General features: G+C 34.7%; 2 protein-coding genes across 2 annotated transcripts; one reads left to right on the forward strand and one right to left on the reverse strand.

Annotated features, from left to right (window-relative positions):
- Window positions 1–3377: 3377 nt before the first annotated feature.
- On the forward strand, window positions 3378–4258 carry LOC123207438. The gene has a single exon (XM_044624837.1). The coding sequence runs from the start codon at window positions 3820–3822 to the stop codon at window positions 4165–4167; it is 348 nt and encodes a 115-aa protein (XP_044480772.1). The 5' UTR covers window positions 3378–3819; the 3' UTR covers window positions 4168–4258.
- Window positions 4259–4466: 208 nt separating this feature from the next.
- Window positions 4467–17749, reverse strand: LOC123207437. The gene is made up of 6 exons (XM_044624836.1): window positions 16471–17749; window positions 15388–15821; window positions 15130–15291; window positions 6331–6406; window positions 6014–6169; window positions 4467–5054 (listed from the first exon to the last, which is right to left on the reverse strand). The coding sequence occupies exons 1-6, from the start codon at window positions 17542–17544 to the stop codon at window positions 4905–4907; spliced, it is 2052 nt and encodes a 683-aa protein (XP_044480771.1). The 5' UTR covers window positions 17545–17749; the 3' UTR covers window positions 4467–4904.
- Between the last annotated feature and the right edge of the window lie 635 nt (window positions 17750–18384).

Genomic DNA, 18384 nt, shown 5'->3' on the forward strand with positions numbered 1-18384 from the left:
AAATGTTTTTGTAATTAAAATATAAAAGGAAAAAAAATCTTATAACAAACATCTATTTAAGTACTAATAATTATATATAAATATATAATTAAATAATTTAAATTAATATAAAATTTTACATTATTTCCAGTCATTCCATTTTGTTAATAAAAATATTTACTTGTATCTTTTGATTAGTAAAAACAAAAAATACTCTATTTTAATCTTTGTATTATTCTTCTTACTCACACTAAAACCAATTATTTTTCCAAATCTTAACTACCTAATAATCTTAAGCCGAGCAACGGGGGGGTTGTATGTGAGTCATGGCAGTATGGTGCCAGTCGTGATTGTGTTATTATAGTGATTCTTTGCATTCATCATTTGTTTGTTTTTTCTTAATAACGAAGAATCTTATTCGAATTGGACTATTTTTTTAGAATAAAACCAATATACTGAATAAGACGAATCCTTTAATCAAGAGTTTAATTTTAAAATATCATAAATAAAAACTTGAATCTTTACATTATTATACTGAAAGCCTTTTTTTTTGGTCAGTGAAACTACCACTTGGAGGCAATCATCTGCATTGTTAGTGTGATGAGGAGGAGAAGGGAGAGAGAGTGGATGGTACCGGAAAAAAAAAAATATTTTTTATATATCATTATATAATTAAATATTATTTTTTAATTAAAATTATTCAATTATATGATGATATATATTAAACTTATATTTATTTATATATTCAAAATAAATATACATAATTTTATTAAAATTTTTAAGCCTAATCTAATTACTTTTAATTATTTTTCGTAAAGTTAACAGACAAAATTAGAAACTTAGGTTAGGAAGATTGAAAGTGTCAACTTTGGATGAAAGCAGTGTTTCTGCTAAATATTGTTCTTTAAAAGACCGATGTCCTGCCTTCAAGCCCTTTGTCAATTCCTTGGCATTAATGCTATCAAATAAATATGCCTTCATTTTCCTTTCCCTTTCAACTAGTCCCTTCAACATATGCAAATAATAAGTAAAATTTATTTTTTCTATAAATAAAAATATTTTCATCCATATTCCTCACGACTCCAATGGATCCATAGGCAATGCCATTCATCGTGTAACTTATTAAAATCTCATAATTAACATAAATTTATGCCTTGCTTTTTTCCCATTACAGCAATTCAGTAAAAATTTAAAATTAAGTGAAGTAAGGTGTTCTAATTAATTTCAATAAAATTTCTATATGAAATGTCTATGTTAGAGGAGTATACGTAATTTACTTCAAACCGTAAAATTAAACTAAACTATTAAAAATTATGGATTGGTTTATAAAACAGTTTAGTTTGAATTGATAAATACTAGAAAAAAATGGTTTACAGTTTGGGTGGTAATTTGAGTATTTTCAAACTAAATTAAACTGTAAATCATATTTTTTAAAATAAATATCTAAAAAACCATATTTAATAGAGTTTTTTAATTAGATAATTAGGCATGCAACATGGTTTTTTATATTTAATTTATCATTTTTTTATATGTTTATTTTATTACATATGCATTTTATTTCATTTTACATATTTATTTCATATTTTAGATACTTATAATTCAACTATTATTTATAAAGTATAAAATATTTGAAAGTGAATAATTTTTTATTAGTTTTAATCGTAATCCAAACTAGATTAACTCATATTTTTTTAGTTTGATTTGGTTTAAAATTTTTAAATTATTTTTAAAATTTAATTTTAAAATTTTTTTATATTATATCAAACTGAACTTTGTATGCCCCGAACGTACAAAGACAGATCTTTCATGTGAGGAAAGTTTGCCAATCTTATTCCTTCTGAATCCATGCAACTGTAGCGGCAAGACAACCAGTATGAAGCCGAGGGCCATTAGCCCTCCTGTGCCAAACCAAAAATTAAGTTACTCCAACACAAAGAAGGAAAAGTTGTCATCGTAGGACCCATGAGAAAGATAGTTGAACATGGCCTTTCTTTCTTTCCATTCTATTCATGGCTTGACGCCAAGTATGTTAGAAAATATGAAAAAATGGGTGGTAAAAAATCTTGAAAAGGGTAATTTAACATTGAGGCTTGAAAATATTTTCCTTGTGATTCAATCTGCAGACGAATCCCAACATCGGTAAGAGCCAAGGAAGGTTCATTTATGTCATCACCCAGCTTCAACAAAGAAGACATGTCAGCTGAATATCTCAACCAAAGCTCATAATTCTATTTCCCCCTACATTTTTTGCTTGAACAGTAAAGGCAGTATTATCTTACACTTCCTAAGCTAAAAGAGTGCTTGTCCCTTAAAAATGGTAAGGAAAATCTGCCTGCGGTTGTTATTTAGGTTGTCTCCATGATCATTCGAAGTTGTTAATTAGGTAAGGTAATCCAATCAATCACCATGACAACGACCAAATAATAATGTTTTCCTTAAAACATAAAGAACTCGGATTCTCAACAGAAGACCAAAACAAGAATGAAATAGTGGGTAGCTACCTTTTTCTTTTTAATCTCTTTAGAATATGCATGAATTCGATTTATTAGGTCTAAGTTCACCCATGATGAATTGACGATAGGGTCTACTTTAACTGTCAGTTGTATGGCATGAGAGAGTTATTGATAGTTGAACATCTATTTAAATATCCAAACTACCTCTCTAAAATAAGAAATGTCATTTTATAAAAGAAATAGTTTTTTTTTCACTAGAACCATAAAACACAAAAGACACATAGAGATCATGTCTTTTAAAATGAATGTAGTAGGTGACAAATGGGATTATGAAAATGAGTCACGTCAACATCTCATATCATATTTAAATGGACTTTGTTGTAAACTTAAATCCGAATATGTAATTTATGTTTACAGTATTCACATAATAACTTTTGGCATGCTTTAAATGTTTCCTATACTGTTTATGTAGGAGTTCTACATATCATAGTAGATTTACATGTCATAAAACTCTATTAAATGCTATGTTTAAAAAATATTCTACATTGATATCTCTCTATATTTATAGGATAAAATCAGTTAACTAATCTTCAATAATCTTATTTTATCACACCACGATCTGTTTCCTTTCAACACTCCTCCTCATGCAAGCCTAAGATATCTTCCTTGGACAACTTGTCAACTAAATGAGAGATTCTGAGCAAATTGGTAGTCATTACAGAGAGTGGAGCCGGAGAGGTTGATAGCGAGGACCAGTAGTAGATCAGGAAGAGGAAGACGTTGAAGCTCTTAACGTGGTAGAATTGAAGAATGCTCGATTTCTTTTTTATGATTTTTACACCGATTAAATGAAACATGCTACTTTTCGGAGTAACTTGGCCACCTCTTATGCTGATGTTCACTTCTTCATTTACGTGGCATTGCTGCTGTTGCCGTCCTTGAAAAAAGTAGACGACGGTAGGCATATGTTCTGCCATGTCAACTAGAATTATGTATAAGAATTTTGATAATTCACAAGATGCAGAAAGCATCGAATTCCCAATTAAATATAATGGTTAATGGAGAATTCTACATTATTCTCATCCATCCAATACAAAAGTAGAAGCATCAGCTTCATCAAGAAGCAGCCATCCTTAATTTTCTCCCGGAAGTGATGGGCTAAAAAGAGAGTCCTCCGTTTGTAAAGCGTATACAGAATCAATGATCATGAAGGAGAGTCAATCTTTTTCTTGTGTTTTTATTATTCAGCCCAGGCACGTCACTGGAAATCACATGATTGAAAATCACTGTAAACCTCTCTAAAATGAAAGCTGGGATCTAGCTAAACTTGGTTCCCACAGAAATAAAGGGTGTTTTCTTTTCTCCTGAGAGTTATTCCTGATCCTGAATGGAGCCACCAGCTGCATGCATGTGCAGGAGTAGCCGGTCTTCTTCATGTGATAGGTTGCTGGCTATTAGCTTGACGCTTCTAGCTGTGTTTTCACCTCTCTATATCAACCGAAGGGCGGCAAGCGACTTGGAACTCAAAGACCAACTCATCAATCTTGATTCCTGGTTGCCTCTTTTGCTTTTGCTTCTCATCTTGGCCATAGCCTCCCCCCTTTACCTGGACCAGACCTTTTCCAGGTTTGATCCTTACTGGATACACAGATTTGGGGGTTCTTCTGGTGGTATCATCATCATTCTTTTGGTTCTTGCTTTGGTTTTGAAGTGTAAAACTTCTATGATGAACTAAAAGGCCTGACTGCAATTTGTGTTCTGAAATTTTCATTACTTTGAGAGCCTAGAGATGGGTAAGTTATAAAATTGATGTAAGTTTCATATGAAATCTCTGCTTTCACTTCGAAACCACTCAAAATGTTTGCCACAGCTGGGAAGAAGAGTTTTCAACAGAATTGTTGTCCCATGTCAATGGTTTCTTTCTGATAAATTTTTGAAATTTAAGGAAACAAAACTGAATAATACTCTCCCTGGCTAACTTCAGAACAACATCCTACATTATCACCACAATCAGCTCAGCAGCAATACAGAAAATCCAGTTAACTGATGGATCATCTATAAATATTCCTTGCTACGTTTCCCATCTAAAAACCATGAAAATAGTATCATTACATTATCTAGAAAATCAATAATTAAAGTTGAATGTTTCTGATACATTATCTTTGTAATACGGAAACTATTCAATATTCCATCCATCCCATGAAAGAGGTACAGTACAGGTATATCTTCAAAAGAATTTGGTGAGTTTGGGGTCTGACTGTATTTAAGAATTGGAAAGCTGTATCTTCAAAATTGCAGAATTTGAATTGATGAACAAATTATGGTGGTAATTTTGCATCTCAATGTTGAATGTGTCAAAAAATTTGACATTGGTTAATGAAAAATGAGTGAAGAGCTTTTCCTATATGGTGCGGAGGGAGGGGTGGCAAGTTGCAAAATGAAAAATGATCAAGAATTTGAAAGCTTTGAATTTCATTTATCAACTAAAGAAGTCAATGGGGAATAGCGCAATGGAGCCATCTGAGGTTCAAGGGCATCAAGATGTTCTAATAATGGTTTCAATTGCAATCCAACGATCTGCACCTTTGAGTTTGAATGACAATTCCAGAAAAAATCTGTAATCTGGAAAAAATAACCACAAAACATCCAAAAATAGCCAATCAGATGGGTTACCAATTCCAACTAGTATAGCAATAATGAGATATGACCATCCTGAATGATAAATGCTTGATGATGATATGCACAAAATGAACAGAAACAATCAAGATTTCATATACCATTATAAATCATGGAATACACCATACACCCTGGGATAAATTCTAAACAACCAAATGTAGGGTTTATGAGTGATTCCTAGATGTAGTCACAAAATTGAAGATCAATGGATAAAGTATGCAAACTAAACAGTTAAATTAAGGAAAATGATTAAATTATAAGATGTGTTTAGAGCTTTCTACCGATGGTACAATTAGTAGTATACAGCTATGCAAGCTACTCATACACCTTTCCCCTTAATTTTGAACAAGACCAGAAATCGTGTTAACAATTGGGCCACTTAGCAGTTGATTCCATGCCATGTTATACATGGATCAATGCCATTCATAGTAATAATCTCCAATTTACCCAGTCAAATGGATGGGAAACAGAAAATGTGGATTACATCTACTGCAGCTTTTACATATTAAGCAAATTTCATAAGGTGTTTTACAGTAATCACCACCACTTTTAACCACATAAAATTGTAATCTCATCAAATCTGATACTGCTATGCAAATCAACATATCTAAATAACACTCTCCAGATATGCTGGACTCATACATATCAATGTGGAGAAAACATCAACAATTCCTTAAATGGGACCAAGCAAGAAAAAAGAAAAAAAGAAAAAAAAGACTCTTTTATTGGACAAAAGAAAATTTGTTATGAACCATACTTCAAATGCTCCTCAGGTTTTCCTTACTTGGGTATTTCAACCAGAAACTCATACATTTCTTAGCATCAAGCTAGTGAAGAAAGAAACAGATGTCTAAACAACAATTCAGCATTTGTAGTCGAAACTAAATGAAACTGGACTTGCATACCTGTGTACAGCCAAAGAGTTTAAGCAGCCTTAATGATGAGCAGCTGTCAACAATAAATCTGAGTGCCTCATCCGTTAATCTGCGGCACCAGGATAGGTCCAAACTCAGCAAATTTCTTGAACATTTGGCTAGTGACAAGGCAGTGTTCAGACCCACCTGTTATGAGTAGCTCATTAAACAAAAAATTAGAAGTACAACAGACTCCTCTTTTCTGGATTCATTTTGTTCAGCAAGATACGTCGTTTCTGTACTTCAGAATGGAATTGAAAAAAAAAAAAGCCAAAAACAATATCAGATAAAGTATGTTGATGTCTCACCTCCTTGATATGATTCAGTGAAAGTTCACTTAGTGAATCTCCAGTGACCTCCAAGAAGGCTGCAACAGCTTCGTCACTGCAATAATTAGAAATTCCAATAATTTCTTATACTAAGGTAGAAAACAGATTGAGTAATCCTGACAGCAATAAATTTTCAAGGAATCAAAAAACTTTGCCATATGCCAATATGATATAACTTCAAGTTCTAAGTTCTAACCATGCAAACAGAGAACATTGGAACTTAAAGAGTAGTAGTTGAAGTAAAATAATTGTATTAAATCAAGAATGCCTAGTTATTGTTTCATGTCAGCTACAAGATGGTGTTTTATACTCTAGCCCATCAAAGCCACATCTATTCAAGTCTTTTTCAGTAAAATCTTACTTCTAAGGCGCACTTTGCTTGGGGATCTACAAGAAACTGCCAAACCAAAAACATGATTTCCTGAAAAGTTACTTCCATTAATTGAAAAGCTATGAAATTTTCAGGGCTAAACTATATGTGAGGAAGAAATATAAGAAGAGAACAACATTGGAGACACAAGAGAGCAAGCTAGGAAGTTTAAATGTCAACCAGCTCTTGGAGACACATGGCAGCAAACTAGGAAAGCTAAATGTCAGCCAGTAGGAAAAAGGAAAGAGCAAACTGAAGAGTATAATTGTCAACCAACAGGAGAAGGAAAGTCAGTTGACCACAACAACTTATTCAGTGGAACTACAGCATAAGAGCAGACCAGCAGGATGCAGAGTGCTGAAGTGGCAACCCGAGAATGGAAAGACAAAATGGAAAGGAGTGGAGGAGAAATATAGAGTTGGACGGGAAGAAACAAGGCAAGTAAGAAGAAAAGAATTAGGATGGGGAGAGACCAGCCTCTTGAATGCTGGGTTTGAGGAAAATTGTAGTTTGGCTTGCTACTCTTTTGTATTTTGCATTCTGTTTTGTTCTGTATCTAGTTTCAGTTTCTTTGTAGAAAGAATATTTCAAAGCTGAACTTTGTATTTATTTCCAGTAAAGTATTCAATTCAATCTGAAGTGTTTTATCTCTATCTCATATAATTTATGTTTATTTACAAAATTACAATCGACGAACTCCTAGACGAATTGATGGGCGCCAAAGTGTTTAGTAAATTGGATCTTAAATCCGGATACCATCAAATCTGGGTGAGAAAAGAAGACGTGGAGAAAACAGCCTTCTAGATGCATGAAGGACACTATGAATTTTTGGTCATACCCTTTGGATTATCCAATATTCAACCACCTTCAGAGTTTAATGAATGAGATTTTTAGGCTGTACTTGAGGAAATTCGTGTTAGTATTTTTTTACGATATTTTGATTTATAGAAGAGGGCTCATAGATCACTTGTGGCATCTTAAAGTGGTGTTGGGATTGCTCTGAGACAATCAACTAATAGTGAACTACAAGAAATGTTCCTTTGGACAAGCGAAAATAGAATATTTAAGACACATTATATTTAGAGGGGGAGTTGAAGCTGACCCCAAGAAAATAAAAGATATGGAAAAATGGCCAATGCTGAGGGATATCAGGGATCTCAGAGTTTCTCGGGCTAACAAGGTATTACAAAAAATTCATACAAGGATATGGCAAGATAGTAGAGTTGCTGACCAACTTGCTACAGAAAAACTTAATTTAGTGGAACCGAGAAGCACAACAACCATTTGAGATGTTGAAGACAGTCATGGTTATTGTTCTCGTATTAGCCATGCAAGATTTTACGAAAGAATTTGCAAAGGAAACAGATGCTTCAAGCACTAGGTTGTGAGCGGTTCTTATGTAAAAGGGAACACCAGTAGCATTTTTGAGTAAGACACTTTCGCCATGAAACCGAATCAAATTTGTTTATAAGAGGGAGCTAATGGTGATTGTATTAGCTTTCCAAAAGTGGCGTTATTACCTTTTAGGGAGACATTTTAAGGTTCATACAAGCCAAAAGAGTTTGAAATTTTTAATTGAACAGAAAATATTGAATCATGATCGACAGAAATGGATTGTCAAAATATTGGGGTATGATTTCAAGATAGTTGACTGGTTGGGGTGTGAGAATAAGGTAGCAGATATTCTATTGCGTAAGCCAGATTTTTTGAAGGAAATACAAGCGTACTCAGTAACACAAATGGTGGGAAGAGAAGGGATCCAAGAGAAGATAGAAGGGAGTGAGAAATTATAAAAAATTATCTAAGACTTGTTATGTAATCCCATTGCACATAAAGGCTACTCACTAAGAGGTAGTACTTTGCTTTACAATAGAAGGTTAGTCATCCCAAAAAACTCCTGTTTCATTCCTTCTCTCTTAGCTAATTTCATGCATCTACTTTTGGAGGGGCATACTAGATTTTACCGCACATACAAGAGGGTGACAACAACCTTGTACTAGGAAGGTATGAACGGAGACATAAAAAAATGCATCGTCGAGCGTAATGTTTGCCAATGAATGAAGTATGAAGTAGCGTCGTCAACGGGTCTATTACAACCACTACCAATTCCATAGCGAATACAGGAAGACTTATCCATGAATTTCATTTTGGGACTACCTAAGGTGAGGGGAGTTGATACTATATTGGTGGTGATTGATTGGCTTTCAAAATACAAACACTTCATCACGATATGACATCTATTCACAGCCGAGGATGTCACTGAAATTTTCATTAAGGAGATTGTTCGACTTTTATGGGTTTCCTCATATGATTGTAATCGACAAAAACAATATATTTGTAAGAATTTTCTGGAAAGAACTATTCAAGGTTGTTGGCACCTTCCTCAAATTTAGTCCAACGTGTCATCCATAGATGAACAGATAAACTAAATTTGTAAACCGAAGCCTAGAGACTTATCTTTGCTGTTTTTGCACCTCACAACCAAAAGCATGACCAAAGTGGTTAGCATGGACAGAGTATTGGTATAATAACTCCTTCCATAGTTTGGTGGGAATAAGACTATTTAAAGCAGTGTATGGAAAAGACCCACCACCACTTTTGAGATAGGTTCAAGAAGAATTTAGGGTAAAAAAAGTAAATCAGATTATACAAGAGAAATTCGGTATTGGATGAGCTCAAGACAAATTTACATAGAACCGAGGATAAAAAGTTGGTAGATAAGAGCCGTAGAGAAATTGAATTTTCAATAGGGGAACATGTTTTCCTCAAACTCCGGCCTTATCGTTTTCGTTCATTGGCAACTTGTCTGAACGAAAAACTCATTCCTCAATTCTATGGCCTATATGAGATTATTAAAAAAATGGGACAAGAGGCGTACAAACTCAGTCTACCTGATTCAGCGAAAATCTATCCAGTAATTCATATATCGTATCTTAAAAAACACTTGGGTTCAACTATGCAGAGTCAACCTTTGAAGGATTAACAGATGATGGGGAATTGATAGTATAACCTGAGAGGGTAATGCAGCCTAGATACTCCCCTCAACGGGATTTGAAACTTTTAATTAGGTGGAAGTAGTTACCAAACTTTGAATGTTCTTGGGAGCTATATGAAAACATTATCCGACTCTTCCCTCAATTGCACCTTGAGGACAAAGTGCGTCTGGAGTAACATTGGAGAAACATGGCAGTAAACTAGGAAGCTTAAATGTCAACCAGCTCGTAGAGACACATGACAGCAAACCAGGAAAGCTGAATGTTAGCTAGCACGAAAAAGGAAAGACTGGCGAGTATAATTGTCAACCAACAAGAGAAAGGAAATTCAACTGACCACAATAGTTTATTCAAAGGAACTACAGCAAAAAAGCAGACCAGCAAGATGCAAAGTGCTAAAGTGGCAGCCCAGGAATGGAAAGACAATGGAAAGAAGTGGAGAAGAAATATAGACCTAGAGGAGAAGAAAGAAGACAAGGAAGAATATAAGAATTAGGAAGGGGAGAGACCACCTTCTCGAATTTTGGGTTTGAGGATAACTATATTTTGGCTTACTATTCTTTTGTATTTTGTATTCTGTTCTGTTCTGTATTCAGTTTCAGTTTATTTGTAACAAGAATATTTGAAAGCTGAACTTTGTATTTATTTACAGTAACATATTCAATACAATCTAAAGTGTTTCATCTTTGTCTCATATAATTTTTGTTTACTTAAAAATTACAAGTTTGAGTTTGTTTGGGGCCTTACGGTTGAATATACACTGACGTGTAAGCCAAAAGGCAGAGTGGCTTGAATTCATCTTCTGCACAGTAACTTCGGCAACTCCAGGTTTGTATCAGAAACATGATATTCTATTATGCGGATTATAAATAACATAATACTTAGAAACACAAAAGATAAAGAAGGATGATGGTTTTTATTTAAATGTTTTAAAACACCAACCTCAATCTTGAGGGTTTACTATAAATGGCATGAGAGAGAGTAAAGGATCATCACACTAGGGAACCACAACTCAAATTGGCAAATTTTTAAATCATTGGAAGGGACACATGGCTTAAGAAGGAGAAAGATTTAGATATACAAATGAGATACAAATAGGAAATGAGGGAAGAGAAATGGAGGATATTGTTTTGGGTATTGGGTAGTGGTTGGCTAAAAAGGTAGGTCTTTGACTCCTTGAATTGCTAGAACTATCTAATTTCCATTTTTAGTCTATCTTTCATGTAATCTTGGTTGTAGGAGTGAGTGGGTACAAGTTTTAATCTACAGAGTTTATAAATAAAAACCAATATATCAGTAATAGTTGCTTTGTGTTGGTTGTTTGATGTGTTTTATTAAATTCTGTAATAGGGATTTATTAAATGATATTAGAGCAACATTTTTAGGATAGGTTTAGACATGGAAAAATTGGAATCAAGAATGGGAAACACTAAAATGAAATTGCCATCACAACAAAAAAATGAGGGAGATTTTGAAGGATGATATTTGGGTTGCTGAAAAATTGGATCTCCCTTTTGTGAATAAATTGCATGAACATTTGGAAAAACTTGAGCCACCAGCAATGATCCAAAAAGAGAAGTCGATAGACTCTGATACCATATCTAAACTGTTGGAAATAAAAAATGATAAATTTGAAAGTTTTGACAAAAAATTGGCCAAAATCAAAGAAATCCAACTGTCGAAATGTAATCCATCACCTCAGATGATGGAGGCAACAAAAACAATGACTTTTAAGAATAATCTTTGTTTTAATTCTCGAAATTGGTTGTTGCAAAAGACGGTATCAAGGAGAATGAAGTGGGTTAAGTTTCAAGTTGAGTTTACATTTGATGGGGGAGGAAGTCACCCTGACAAATTTGCTAGCCAAGAATTTGATGTCAGTGTCAACCACAATGCACAATCAACAGGTTGGATGAGACGAGTCAATGAAGTGGCAAGGAAGTGGGTTTAAACAATTATCAGTATAAAGTGAAGTTAGAGTGGGAATTGTGTTTCAAGTGTGATGAAAAATTCACCTGCGGTCGCAAGTGTAAAAATCGACAACTTCGGGTTCTATTCTGTACTAAGGAGAAAAAGGATGAAATTGAGATTGAACTACAATTTTGGACACATCACTTGAAGATTTGTTCAAGAGATATACGATAGTCGTATTAAATATGGATGATAACAAAGGGGAAATATCATTGCGACACAATGTCAAGCCGTTCTTGATATGAAATTCACATGTCATTTCATGCAAACAATACAATATTCATAAGTAATCTGAACCATTTGCTTATCATCGTGCACAGACATTCTGAGGCTAACGACAAAGTATCCCTCACTTTGTGTAAATACATTGAAGAGGTTGAAAAACCTAGTGAAGACAAATAAACCAAAATATGTATAACTTGGTTTTGGTGAAGGTTGCATCGAAATCAATTGATTCTCAAGATCCAATTCAAAGTTTGGATGAGGAAATTTGTCGTACAAAACTCCATGAACCTGTTGTTTTGGGTGAGGTAAAGATAGAAAATCAAAACCAAGCTATGTGCATGGCCCAAATAATTGAGCACTAGATCATTTGTTTGGATCATATAAGGGCCCAAAGAGGCTCTAAAAAAAATTTAGGCTAGAAAGCCCAGTCCAACACAAGTAATTCAGTTTACTTTAATGTTAAATGGGGTGGCCCAAGTGAAGAGAATGGAAAGTGGGGTAACCCAAATAAATAAGTAGCATATCAGGTGGGTAAGTTAGTAACAAATGGTTTGGCCCAAAACCCAAGCCTTGACCTGAGAATTAAGATAGGTTTTCAAAATTCAATTAAGTTGATTCCTTCGGGTGATTCCAATCAGTAATTGAGTAAAAGTCTTTCAACAAGCACTCTGCACACCTACGAAAATAAATCGTCAGCGGGTACTTTTTGATCGGTGTCTTTAATATCTTTGAACTACAATGGAGTTGATGATAGTACAATTTAAGGAAGGGGAAATGGATTTCAACAGCTTTTGGATGTGAAATATCGATCAACACCAAAATGAGACCTCTGCTTTAAGTGTGACGAAAGGTTAACTCGTGGCCACCATTAAAATAATCCTCAACTGAGAATCCTTTTGGGTTGTCTAAAAAAAGAAGGTGGCAATGAGGTTGTTGATCCACAAGGTACAAAATCAACATCATTACAGGGTACACATGTCAAACTCCCTTTTCATCCAGTTATGAGATTCAATTCTTACAAAACTCTCAAATTAATGGGTGATATTAAAAGACGGAAGGTGGTTGATTTGGTGGATAGCGAGGTAACACACAATTTAATATAAATCAGATATTTAATCCCAACAACCTATTAATGTTGATTATCATTTGTTAATAACTGTTATTGAGTCAAAATGGGAAAATCCCGAGTGCACTAATGGAGGAAAGTTGATTGTATTGCTTGAAATTAGAGCTGAATTCGAGCCGAGCCGAGCCGAGCTTGGCTTGCTTGAGCTCGAGCTCGGCTCGGTTTATATATGGGCGGCTCGAGCTCAGCTAAAGCCGGCTCGTTTCGGGCTCCAGTTCGGTTCGGCTCGTTTTTCGTTATCAAAACGATATCGTTCTTAATATATATTGGTTAAAACGACATCGTTTTGTATAAAAAAATTTTAAAAAAAAATCTACCAAGCCAGCTTAAGCTTAGCTCTAGCTCGGCCAAGCCTGGCTCGTTTCGGGCTCGACTGAGCCGAGCTCGAGCTCGAGCTGGCTCGGCTCGAGTCCAGCCCTACTTGAAATGATGACAACTTTAATTGGAGAGGTAGATATTCAAGGAAATTCAAGATTAGGGATAAAAAGGCTTACTGGGCTTATTCTAATGAGATGAACAAATGGAGATGCATTGACCTAGTTGATGAGCTTATGTTTTTTTTTGGGAAATTGAGGATCAACACTCATTTTTTAAAGCTTTTTGTGAGGTTAAAATTGATGTCGCTTTCTATTATATCACCGTGGATAAGAATGGTTGAGACAAAAATTTTAGGCTTCTTGATTATATGGTCCTTGGCAAATACTGTTGTGGCATTTATATTTGTGGTTGATACTTGCATTGCTATTGTTGATTCTAGGAGGACGAGAAAAGAGATAGTTAAAGAAGATTGTTATTTGTTATTGACAATGATAATTGAGGTTATTCAGTTTGAATGTATAAAGGTTATGCTTTATGGATCAATTTCAAGGTGGGCTTGGCTCATGTGTTTGGGCAATCTTTTGCTATGATACTACAATCAACTATGGAGGTTAACCTTTTGGTGGCTTGGCTAATATCCGTGAACATTGTCATGATATTTAATATGATTACCCTTAGCACTAAAAGGTCCACCAACTTCCAACTAATGGTGCAGTTTTATGGCTCCCTTGAGATTAGTGAATGTAAGGGGAAGCATTGGATAAGACCCTTTGGTCAAAGTCAACCACTTCCCTATGGGGTATTCGAGAACTTGGAGCTTATGTTATTATGAAGAGTGTCCTAGAAACTCACACGAAATACATTGGAGTGGTTGATTAAATGGGTTGGATTACTAGACCATGAGAATATTCAGAGGGTGTTGAAATCATCAAACAACAATTTTCCAACCTTCAGCTTGAGAATGAGACAAAACTTCATAGGGTGAGCAATGTTAGAACACCAACCTTAGCCTTAAGGGTTAACCATAAGTAGCATAAGAGAGAGTAGAAGATCATCACACCAAAGGACCATAACTCAAATTGGAAAATTCTTCAATCATGGGAAGGGACACGTGGCTCAAGAAGGATAAAGATTTGGTTATGCAAATGATATAAAGATGGGAAATAAGGGAAGAGAAAGGGAGGAAATTGTTTTGGATATTGGACAGCCGTTGGCTAAAAGAGGAGGTTTTCAGCTCCTTGAATTGCCAAAACTATCCAATTTCCATTTTAGGTTAGTCTTTCATGAAATCCTAGTTGTCGTCGTAAGTGGTTACAAGTTGTAATCCTACTGAGTTTATAAATAAAACCAGTATATTCAATAATACTTGCTTTGTGTTGGCGGTTTGCTGGGTTGTTTGTTGTGTTTTACTGAATTCTGCACATTGGGATTTATCAAAATGCAACTACCAAAGAGATTCTTAAAGGTCGCTGGTGTATTTCTAAATTTTTCAAATTGTCACATGGTATACTTTTCATAAGTTGTAATCCATCCAGACGATTCTCCTTGCTGTAACCAAGTCACAAATAAGTCTATTCCATTACCTCTAATGCAAGTGCAAAAGACAGACACTGCCACAGTCAAAGAAAATTCTGTGTTGTTAAATGCTATCTACCATTTAGTGAACTGGTATGCAGTAATTGGATAACTAGGGTAAAAATGACATGATATATTCAATTAACTCATGCTAATGCATATGTAAACAGAAAATAAATATAATATGCATGAAAGGAAACCTGAAACTGTTACGGTGAAGTTTAAGGCAGCGAATTGATTGGCAACCATCAGCAAGATGTTGCAATGTTGAATTTGTTAGCTTATGTAAATCAGAAAGATCTAGGGCACATAATCTTGAACAGTTTTGTCCCACAGCTTTAAAAGCTATATCAGTCAATTCCCTGCATCCGGGGAAAAAAAAAATCCTTGATCAGAAACTGATAGATACACATATAATTTAATGTTGCAATGAACATAGTTAAGTAAGCAGGACTCACACACATTCAGCGAAAACAAGCTCTTTCATATTTACGCCATACCCTTTGACTATCTCAATAACAAAATCATCACAAACAGACTTAATACTTGCCAGCGACAACACTTCAAGATATCTCAGTTTCTTTAAGGCAGGCAATATAACCATGGCATCAATGTCTTGACAGTAATCTATATACAGCTCTCTCAAAGTAGATTTAAGACAGCTAACCAGAGCAGTGATGCCAGAAGATGTGAGAAGAGGGCAGTGGCTTAGATTTACAGATTGGAGTGCAGGGGCAGATTCAACAAGTGCAGTTAGCCCGATATCTGTCAAACGGAGAGCGCCACTCAGAGATATGGTAGCCAAGGCAGGAAGGCTATGGGATGACTTGGCTAAGGTGTTGCACAATACAATATTGGACAGAGACTGTCCACTAAGATCAAGTTGTAATACCTGCCTCCAGAACCAAAAGAACATCACATTTTAATTGACATCTAGGTTTTACAAATTAAGATGAAAGAACTTAAGATGAGCTAAGATTTGAAGCATAAAAGCATCAGCCATCAAGTGCCCAAAAGAATATCTCTTAGTAAATGATAAGGATAGTGATGGATGATGATGGTGCTCAATTCAGTTTATATGATATAAAGTCTGTAAATCAGTTCATACACCATCCCTTCAATTCTTAACCATATGAAAAAGTTTATTCTTATTTTATTTTTCATTTGACATGATAAATTTATGATATTTATTTTGGAATACTTTCATAAGTGGTTGTAGATTTTGATTTCTACTTTTAACAGAACTTATTCCAAAACAAAAAGATGAAATCCAAGTTCTAAATCTTCAAATGAATTTGTGAGCAATAATTGCACTAGTTCTCTTCTTGATTTTAAACTTTTGCGAGGCCAAGTTTATTGAAACATGCGCCTTGGACACAGAGCTTATTGCCTACATGAACAATTTGAGATGATACATTAATCTTCTACATAATATTTTAATAATTCAAACTTTGATATCAACAAAGCTAGTGATTCAAGACATAAAAGAAAGATAATGAATTCTTAATAATGGCGAAAGCAGTAAGGAAAGATTAACTTACAGTCAAGTATTGAGTGTTACAAGAACCCAAGATTTTGGTGAAATTATCTTCTTCCAGCCTCGCACAGTTTTTCACACGTATCTCAGTGGGAGACCCTCTGGCAAGAAGCTCAAAAAAGGAGGCATCCATTTTCCTTCTATCACAAATCATCCTACTAAGCTTATGCCTCAAGAAATTTGGAACATGTTCAAGTGACACCATTGCCTCAGAATTCTTCGCAAGAACATTCAAACTAAGCTCCAACAATGAAGGAACGCCTCGCTTCACAACACCACTTCCAGTAACCTTTGAAGGCACCCACTTGAAGCTTCCATCTTCAGATTTCTTTGGGCCACTTGAACTTGAATTCCTCTTCTTGATCATCATCATTGCTACACAAAAAGGACTATCCAAATCTTGAAATTCATCGTCAGCTTCCTTTACCGCCACTTTGGTTTCTTCCGGATGAGACTTTCTCCTATGAAACTCCTCATCAGGACGCGCAAGACTCCGCGCATGGTATTTTGCAATTTCATGATACTTTTTCCTTTCTTCTCTTTTTATCACCTCCTCGCTCAAATCCAACAAAAAATTTACCGCCTTAACATTTTCTTGTTCACTATCAGAACCTAAAGGTTCAGCTTCTGCTTCAAAGAAATTCTTCTCCACCACAGGCCCCATATTCTTTAACGCTGATTGAACCTCATTTAGTGGCCAAATATTGTTTAAATTTCTCTCCTCACTTTGTCCTCTAACTGGTTTCTGACCCAATTCAAGACTTAGGTTGTCATCAGAATCGTCAATGACTATTAACGGCACAGTCTCATCAATTTTAGCCTTTCCCTTCTCTTTAGTCGAATATCTCCTCCTTTTACTTTGAGAACCATCTGGGTTGTCCTCCACTCTTCTTATATCACTGTAAACAGACTGGTTTACTTCCGTTTGTTTCTCCAGATAATTATCCCCAAACTGAAACCCTAGTTCACTGTCACACCCATCTGGCTGCCTATTCAAATCCAGATTCAATTTCCCTTGCCCTTTTCCAAAACAATTTAAATCCATTTTTTTATTCCGATTATTATTCTCCTGGTTCATTTCGTTTGAAGAATAAAATCTCTACCGGTGCTTCAAAATTACACCCGATTCCAATTCTTCACCTAATCAAAAACCAGTCATCACAATCTCACACTTAAGGTGTGCTCATACCTCCCGCTAAAATTAACAGAAAATTTTTTGAGCTGTGTGCCTTGATCAAAAAATAAAGAGAAAACTACATGAGCTAGAGCTAATAATTATGAATACTCTATCCTTCTTAATTTTACGATCAAGGGTCGGAAAGAAATAATTGTGATTTGTCTTTTGATCCTAACCGTTAGATAATAAAGCCATCCAACGGATGTGGTTGAATGGTAGAATGAATCCTGTGGTTGGTGTTTAAGTGATGCTAATCAGGTAGATTTTGGAAGTGCGGATGTGACGGGGTCTCTCATTCTCGAAGTTGTGCGTTACGGTAAGTTAAAAAGGCTGGAATCCAACATTTTTATTTAAAAATTTTAATATTTTATTTTTGTAAGTAACTTGTATTATTGGCTCACGTATTAATGATTTTAACATCATATGATAAAGTAATACAATACACATTTCAGGAACTTTTTATAAGATTAAGACACTAGGCTATCAATAATAGTGTTCAAAATTATTCAATAATCAAATCATACTGATCTCAGAACTAAAAATCGATCAAAAAATAGATTATTTGAAAAAAAATTTAAATAACAATTCAAAAATATAAAAAAAATCAAATTTTCAGTTCGATTATAAATTTATTTAATTTTTAAAATCAACCAACAAAACTGAACCGATGTAAAAAAATTGAATGCAAAATTAATAAAGTGTTGAAATACTTTAAAAAAATTGAGATATTCTTTTAAAATC

This window comes from Mangifera indica, unplaced genomic scaffold, assembly GCF_011075055.1.
Source record: "Mangifera indica cultivar Alphonso unplaced genomic scaffold, CATAS_Mindica_2.1 Un_0077, whole genome shotgun sequence".
NCBI classification, from domain to species: Eukaryota; Viridiplantae; Streptophyta; class Magnoliopsida; order Sapindales; family Anacardiaceae; genus Mangifera; species Mangifera indica.